General features: G+C 43.0%; 1 protein-coding gene across 2 annotated transcripts; it reads left to right on the forward strand.

The window, feature by feature from the left end:
* The first annotated feature begins 281 nt into the window (after positions 1-281).
* Positions 282-7,691, forward strand: LOC147452571 (protein STRUBBELIG-RECEPTOR FAMILY 8-like). Of its 2 annotated transcripts, XM_086518208.1 has the most exons (16): positions 282-1,147; positions 2,079-2,211; positions 2,394-2,465; positions 2,576-2,641; positions 2,747-2,818; positions 2,903-2,974; positions 4,092-4,163; positions 4,236-4,301; positions 4,383-4,448; positions 4,526-4,833; positions 5,054-5,313; positions 5,430-5,707; positions 6,031-6,166; positions 6,284-6,423; positions 6,645-6,801; positions 7,208-7,691. In XM_086518208.1, the coding sequence occupies exons 1-16, from the start codon at positions 970-972 to the stop codon at positions 7,349-7,351; spliced, it is 2,220 nt and encodes a 739-aa protein (XP_086374334.1). In that variant the 5' UTR covers positions 282-969; the 3' UTR covers positions 7,352-7,691. The 2 variants fall into 2 exon arrangements, with proteins under 2 accessions (XP_086374334.1, XP_086374335.1); XM_086518209.1 differs by lacking the exon at positions 282-1,147 and having other exon boundaries at positions 2,146-2,211; positions 2,737-2,818.
* Positions 7,692-8,330: the final 639 nt, after the last annotated feature.

Raw genomic sequence — 8,330 nt, forward strand, 5'->3', positions numbered from 1 at the left:
GTAGGCCTGCTGTGTGTGTGTCTCTCTCTCTCTCTCTCTTTCTCCACTCCTTTCTATTCCCCCACATTGCCCACGGGCCCCAGGCGAATCGTGCTGGTGGGTTCGAACTTCGCGCTCTCTCTCTCTCTCTCTCTCTCCCTATACTACACATACATCCTCTCTCTTTCTTCTCTCTCTACACACACACATTTCTGGTGAGTGAAGCCGATCTGTTTCTACCCGATTTTCAGATTTTTAAAGCTGGTTTCCACCCTCACGAGCTCATCTGTTCTCTCTCTCTCTCTCTGCCTGCCTCTTCTTCTCGCGCTGCTCTATCTTCAGTCAAAGGAGAGTGGGCAGTGGGGGACGCACACACGCACTCTCCTCTCTCACTTACCGAACCCCCACCCCCGTGTGTTGTAGGTCGCCGTCCAATCACTCACTCGCACACTCATACACAGCCAAGCGAGTCCGCGTGTCGGCCCTCTCCCTTTTCTCCTCATTTCTTTCTGAGGAACGTTGCAGCAGGCATCATCACCTCCACCACCACTACAACTCATCTGTGAGAGTCATCTCTCTCTTTCTCTCTCTCTCTCTCTCTCTTCATTGATTCTGATCGACTATTCCCATTCTTTGCCTACCCTTCTTTTCTCTTTCTTCTCTTCCCTCCCCCTCCTCAGCCTGCTTTCTAAGTGCCCTGCATTCATAGCGCTCTTAAACGTTTGCCAACTTTTTGAGGCGTGACTCGTTAGCTCTAGATTTACATTCATTCTGACACTAGGATTCTAGTTTGCGTTTTACATTGTCATCAGCGTGCACACACATTTTTGCATTGAGATAGCGGAGCATTGTCTGAGGGATTTTGAGAGTTTCTCTCACTGGGTCAGAGAATACCTCTCAGTTTCACATTTCTCCTCTTTTCCGTCTCTCTGTGTATTCAACCAACACATCTGCAGCAGCAAGGAGCTACCTTGAGTGGTTTACATCTGCATGGCCGCAGCAAGCTTAACAAATAGACAGATTTTTCGGAAGAAAGCTGGAGAATGGCAATTAGGAGAAGCACATTTGAATGTGATGAGTGCAGAGGTTGTTCCAATGCGGTATATGGTGCTGCTGATGTACGTTGCACTATTGCCATTCACGTATGCAGCCACAGACCCCGACGATGGTATGTACGCACTTGTTCATTCAACAGCCTGTATTTCTTTTGCTTGATTAGAAATGGGATGCCATGCTTTTTTTCGAGAGATCTGGGCTGGTGCATTGAAGTTCATGTTATTAACAGTGCTATTCTTGTCAAAACGGGTGACTGGTTTTTGGGGTCTCTTAGCATTGTGGCAATTAGCTTGAGCTCGGCTGTTTCCTGCATTGATTTTGACAGCTATAAGTGTACCAAATAATAAATATATTACGGTGACATCTATTTGTACGGTCAGAGGGCTGGCTAAGATGCAGGTTTTAAAGAGATTTAGCAGAGAAAATGAGCATCTCTAATGTGAAATATGGTGGATTTGAATGCTGATATTGCCCATATGTAATATGTGCCAGGCAAGTTTTCGTCTCTAGCACTGCTTTGCTCTATCCGGTGTCGGAATGTCACAATATTAGAGCACTCAATGATTGAAGGTATTGCAAAAATCATTTACATAGTCAGCCAGTTTCCTGTCGCCCACAATGCAAATGCTTGAAAGGCTAACCAAGCTGCATCTTTAATCTAGAGCTCAGTGGACTAAAACTGCTAATGCTACACTTTGTCCTGCAATATGTTCTAGGCAACCTCCTTCAGAAGATGAAACAGTGTTGGGTGTCCATCCTATTTCACCATGTTGGCACAGAGTTTGCTATGTCAATAATACAAGATCAGAGTTATAAGTGCTGATGAATGAACTAGGTAATTCAATGCATTTTGTCGATGGGGTTTTTTGAAGGACCTGAGCTTTTATATGTGATTTGAGCTGATTGGCAGGGCTTTGGTGGATTGTCTGTAGATGTCATAGCAAGTCTTGCACATAGTTGTTGATAGAACTTTTCTTGATGTGATGCATGCTGAGATATTAACATGGACCGCTCATATTTGCTGCTGGTATTTTGTTGAGCAGCTGCTGCTCTCGGGGCCTTATATTCGAGTCTCAACTCACCCGGTCAGCTCGCATCATGGGTAGCTTCTGGTGGCGACCCCTGCAGTCAGTCTTGGCTGGGCGTAAAATGCAGCGGCAATTCTGTTACCGAATTGTGTGTGGATTTTTCTCCTTCTTTCTGCTTGCTGGTTTCTGTTACTATTGTTGCTATTTCACACTTGAATTGAATAATAAACATAAACAAAAAAGTTTTCTGGGTCCTGTCCTTACATCTTAGCAAGTTGTTGATGCCATGAATGTAAGTTGTAACCACCTGGGTGATCATTTTGAATTCAGGAGCATTAGCAATTTGGGACTTTCAGGTGAGCTTGGGTACCAGCTGTCGCAGCTCACCTCTTTGTCCTTGTTGTAAGTGGGTGCACACCCTTTTTGACACTATACCTCGCATTGGTACTTAAGTCAACAAGCTGGATGAGAACTTTGAGGTGGATGCTCATACCTTGAATATATTTGCGCAGGGATGTGAGCAACAATGTCATCTCGGGCAGCATACCCTATCAGTTACCTCCCAATCTTGTTACATTGTAAGTTGTAAAAATCTTTTTTTTGTTGGTGTGTCACATGTATAAACTTTTTGGAACTGCCCCTGGTCTTTCTGAAGTAATTTAGTCTTGTGGAGGCATATGCAGGAACTTGGGAGATAACCATTTTGTGAATGGTCTACCCTACTCAATCTCCAACATGACAAGCTTGCAATATCTGTAAGTTTCAAAACTTGCAATTTTGCTGCTGGGGGAGTTTCACAAGTAGACTCTAATTCTGCATTTTTCTTTATGATCATGCAGTAATACAAGCCATAATCAGCTCTACGGAAGCCTCACAGACATGTTTTCCAAACTTGTGAATCTAGAAACCATGTAAGTTCTTTGCTGTTTTCACAGTTTTTTGTATGCATACTTTGAGTTGGCTTATAAGATTTGATTCAAATTAAATCAACAGCTTGCAGTTGTCTGGTTAAATATAGATGCAATTAGCTTTGTACGGTTTTTTGATCTCTGCTATCCCGTGGTCCAGAAAATTATCCATAAGTAGTCGTTTGGCGGAAATCTTTTACAGTACTGTAGAAGATATAATAAGCTGAGATATCTAACTTCCTAAGCTCACAAGAGGATTGTCCTACTGAACAACAGATTACTGGTTTTCAGCTATAGAATAAAGGAAGGTGTGATTGGCTGTAACACACATAATATCAAAACACACAATATTTTGTAGTCTAGGTCCAAAAAAAATGTGAAGCCATCAGTAAGCTCTTTGACCATGTATGTTATTATCATGAAATGTAACATGAAATTTGTAGCAAAACCCACTAGACATAAACTATAATTGTCTTCTTCCAAGTGGTTTATTGTAAGTTAGCATGTGTTACCTGATGGGGATTTTGGTAGTCTTCTACTAACACCTTTTTCTCTCTGCTTGCTGGCTCTTGGTCTCATTATCTATGTTTCATTGGGACTGAGTTACTTTGATCAAATAATGGCCCTTTTCTTTCTGTTTTGAGGGTTTGTTATTTCAGATGTCTACTGCTTTCTAGACACATGTAACTTGGTATAGGTAGAGTATACTGATGTAGATCCATTCTTGTTTTGTTTGATTTAACTTGCAGTGTCTTTTGATTTGATGCTTTGCCATGGTTCAGATAGACTAAGGAATTCTTCTGTCTTCTCAGATTTATATTGTAAGCTTGTGGCTGTGCATATGCTGCCTATTTTGTGGCCTTGATTGGCTTATCAGTGTATGCCAGTTCTGATAAGCCATAGGTTATCTGTGCTTGCAACATGTTTCATGTGATGCTTTGCTATGTTTTCAGATAGAGTAAGGTATTTGTGTGCGTCTTAAGCGTAAATTTGTTGCTTATGTTTCAACTTTCCGTGGCTCCCTTTTTGTGGCTTTGATGGGCTTATCAGTGTGTGCAAACTATGTGAAGCCATAGGTGTATTCTGGGCTTTCACTAACTCGATTTTACCATGGGTGCAGGGATCTCTCATTTAACAGCATCTCAGGCTCTCTTCCAAACTCGTTTGCTGATTTGACAAGCCTGACAGCATTGTGAGTGACAAAAGGATTGCTGATGGTTGTGCAGCATGATTAGAGCTTTAATTGGGTGTAATCTTCTGCTAGGTTCATTCAGAATAATCAGTTTTCAGGAGACCTCAATGTCATAGCTGATCTGAGCTTCGATAGTTTGTAAGTGTAATCTTGGGACTATGACTGGCTGATGACAGGCAAAGGAATGTAGTACTTATTAACTTTGTTCTACTGTGGAAGGAATATTGAGAACAATCAATTTACAGGTTGGATTCCATCAGATTTCAAGAGCATTCCCAATTTCAAGTGAGTAAGAGCCTTGCTTTGAGGGTATTGTCACTCAAAAGTTCTCATTGCTAACTGATTGTGTTGGATCAATGAAGGTCTAATGGAAATGCCTTCAGCTCCTCTCCAGCTCCCCCTCCCCCCCCCTTTACACCTCCCCCCCCTTCTCCGACCTCAACAAACGAAAACAAACCAAAAACTCCAAGCACATCTGGCAATTCCAGCAGTGGTGGAAGCTCTGTCTTGACCAGTGGCGCGATAGCTGGCATTGTGATTGCTTGTATTTTGGGGGTCATTGTTGTGGTTCTTATAGTTATATACTTCCGCTGGAAGCCTAAGGATGTTGTTGATGAGGAAAAGCAACATGTTGCTGCTGCTGTGGCACCTCCGCCACCCCCTCCCAAAGGTATTGTTTGAAGTGGATTAGGGTACAAATGCTTTGACATGCATATGCAGAGACAAATTTGCTAACTTTGGAAGGAGGGAGGGGCAGACTGAGAGTGAAGACTGGAGAAGGGTAAAGAGGGGGCGGGGGGACTGGTGTTGTGTTTTGGGGAGGTGGGCTTGTTTGGTTCGTGTCCGGAAGAAGTCTAATCAATTGAGTGTTGTCTATGTGTTCTCTGCAGTTGTCAAAGAGAGCTTAGAGCAACGGCCTCTATCATCACCCTCTGATAGTGCTTCATTGAAGCCTCCACCTCTAGCTGTGGCTGTAGGAGAGAAACCAGCTGCAAAGAAAACACCCACCAAAAGAGTGAAAAGCCCAATTGCCGCCTCTGCATTTTCTGTTGCGGACTTGCAGGTAGCCACAAATAGCTTTAATCAGGAGAATCTTGTGGGAGAAGGTGCATTGGGTCGTGTGTACAAGGCTGAGCTTGCAGATGGCAAGGTATGAGATATTTGTTCAAGGTTGCCTACAATCTTCTGATTGTTTCTGTGGGTGGATGACCTATTGAGGCATTGCATGAATATATCCTTCAATACAGTCTTCTTGTTTTCTCTCAGCTGCTTGCTGTTAAGAAGATTGATATCACCTCATCATCCTCCATTCAAAAGGATGAGGATTTCATGGAAGTTGTCTCAAATATCTCAAGGCTTCGCCACGGAAATATTGCTGAGTTGGTTGGGTACTGCACGGAGCATGGCCAGCGTCTGTTGGTTTACGAGTTTTTTGGCAAAGGCACATTGAGCGAGTTTCTTCATGTTTCTGATGAGGCTGCAAAGCAGGAACTTACTTGGAATGTGCGTGTAAAGATTGCTTTGGGCACAGCTCGGGCTCTTGAGTAGGTGCTTCTATTCTTATGGACTTCTGGACATTTGTAGCTAGCGGTTTAATGAGGTTTTCTTTTCTGCTTGAGGAAGATTGTAAGAATGGAATCGAAGCTTATAGTGTTAGACCTGAAGAGGATTATGGCTAGAAAGGAAAAGAAAAAATGGACAAGGCCTTTAAAACGAGATTTCTCTGAATTTAGTTGATTTTCCAATGCCGAAAGCTATTTGTGCCAAAGGGTCTCCACTCTTGAGCACTCTTACTTTATTTTGCATCCTAGTTGGGCAAACGTAATAATTGTATTTGGTTTTTGAGACTTTAATCTGAACATCACAGATACCTGCATGAAGTCTGCCAGCCATCAGTGGTACATAAGAACTTCAAGTCTGCAAACATTTTACTGGACGAGGAGCTGAATCCGCATCTCTCAGACTGTGGTATTTCTGCATTCTCACCAAATCCGGAGCGCCAGGTACTTTTATTTGTTCAAAGCTTTAGTGAGTGAAGTTTTGCTATTTTTAAGTTTTCTTCTTACAAAGCAGGCTGAAAACTGTAGTGTCGCTCAAGGCTTTTTGGTTTTCACCCCTAGGTTTCAACCCAGATGATGGGTTCATTTGGATATAGTGCTCCAGAGTATGCTATGTCAGGAATCTATACGTGGAAGAGTGATGTGTACAGCTTTGGTGTAGTTATGCTGGAGCTCTTAACAGGTCGCAAACCATTAGATAGGTAATATGATGAGGGCTCTCAATGTTGATTGCTTTCTTTGCATGAACTCCCCTTCGTAGAAATAAAAACAGTGCTTTGTTGAATGTGCCAATCTGTAATTCCATCATCTTTGCCCTTCATTTTTGCTATTAGGCATGTTACAATGTAAGTCTTTAGTGGGCATTTTACAAGGTCTCACATTATCTAATAAGGCTCAACAATTGATACTGTGTTTGATGCAGTGAAAGGCCGAGAACGGAGCAATCTCTTGTGAGATGGGCAACGCCACAACTGCATGATATTGATGCATTGGCAAAGATGGTTGATCCAGCCTTGAAGGGCATGTATCCTGCCAAATCTCTATCTAGATTTGCAGATATTATTGCTCAATGTGTCCAGGTAGGTACTCCTTCAGCCTAGACTTCCTGTAAATCATCATTTGGCATGGCATTTTGTTAACTGATCTTGTGAATGTATCCATGTGTAGATGCCTCTTCATGTTGAATGTCCAAGAGTATTTTGTCGTGTTTGTCCAAAGCTTATATGTATGGTGAGCGGTAATATGGGTTGTTCTACTGAATGAATGTGCTTGGTCATGTTAATGTCTTTCACAATGTTCTGCTCTTTGAATGAATGTGCTCCATCACATCACTTTTCGTCTACCATCATATTTGTCTAGAGTTCATATGTGATGTTAAGTGGTATGTGGGTTCTTTTGGCGAATGGATGTGCTCCCATTATGTTTATAACATTGACTATGGTCAATTCTTTGTTCCATTTTCATTTTGTGCTTCTCTTGAGCCAGCCTGAGCCGGAGTTTCGGCCACCGATGTCAGAAGTTGTTCAATCGTTGGTGAGACTGATGCAGCGAGCCACTCTCAACAAGAGGAGGTCAGGTGAGGAACAAAGAAGCTCAGATACACATGACCCAACAGATGGTTCGCTATGATCAAATTGGATTGGCAAATAGGGGGCACAGTGGGTTTGAGCAAGATCTGTCACAATTTGCATGAGATAACATGCGAATGATAAGAGTAATGCGCTTGTTTCAAGCAAGGAATATCATACTGCACCGCTATTGGGCACACCACCCCTCCCAGAAGAGTGGGGTCTGCTGCTATGGTCAGAATCTGGAGGTCAGATTGTGGATGCCTCTACTACCTACCCTGCCCATGGAAGGGCAAGTTTTTGCACTGGCGTTCTTAATAATGTAAAACTAGTCCATTTGATTCAATCTTTGTAGACTCTTCTTCCCCCACTGTATAATATGAGCCTCATGCCTTCTTGGTGTTCGGAATCCTGAGAGAGAGAGAGAGAGAGAGAGAGAGAGAGAGAGAGAGAGAGCTTTGGTTTGTGTGTAAATTTCATCCATGATTACGGTTGACATGATGATGAAGATAAACTCTGAACTAGATAGATGATGAAGATTCAAAACCCAATTCCAATTGTGGCACCAAGCGTGGTGATTAAAAACGATTTGGAAGAAGATTGGGTCCTGGGAATCTTCTTTGGAGAGGAGAGAGAGAGAGAGAGAGAGAGAGAGAGAGTGTCACACATTGGATGTTTTCTCTCGGCCATCCCACCCTCGGCACTAAAGGGCACGGGCCATTTAATGAAGCCCAAGCGGTGGGATCTATGGCAATGAAGCTAGGGTATGGAGATCGAGACTCGTGCAATTGTAGGATGTCGGGGTAAACTAGGACACGAAAAAGTAAACCTGTCCAAGTTTATTTATCATTATATGGTTTGCCCATATGTCAACTTCCTCGTTGAGGGCGTGGTGATGGCGAGGGTTCGAGTGTTGGTGCCCGCGATGGGCGCCCATTTTTTACCACCCTCAATCCTCCTCGAGATCCCCCTTTTCAACCTATGTCGTCGATCCCATCTCTTTCTACTCGTGTCCTTTAGTGCCGTGGCCATCTCACCTT

Source organism: Adiantum capillus-veneris, chromosome 8 (genome assembly GCF_014529385.1).
Source record: "Adiantum capillus-veneris isolate H3 chromosome 8, ASM1452938v2, whole genome shotgun sequence".
In the NCBI taxonomy this organism is placed as follows: domain Eukaryota; kingdom Viridiplantae; phylum Streptophyta; class Polypodiopsida; order Polypodiales; family Pteridaceae; genus Adiantum; species Adiantum capillus-veneris.

What these genes read in the sequence shown, in the direction of transcription:
- LOC147452571 (XM_086518208.1), top strand. Translation starts at nt 970, where the DNA reads ATGGCCGCAGCAAGCTTAACAAATAGACAGATTTTTCGGAAGAAAGCT. An exon ending in AGCCACAGACCCCGACGATG is followed by an intron (nt 1,148 to 2,078) that starts GTATGTACGCAC and finishes TTTGTTGAGCAG; the next exon opens with CTGCTGCTCTCGGGGCCTTA. An exon ending in GATCTGAGCTTCGATAGTTT is followed by an intron (nt 4,302 to 4,382) that starts GTAAGTGTAATC and finishes CTACTGTGGAAG; the next exon opens with GAATATTGAGAACAATCAAT.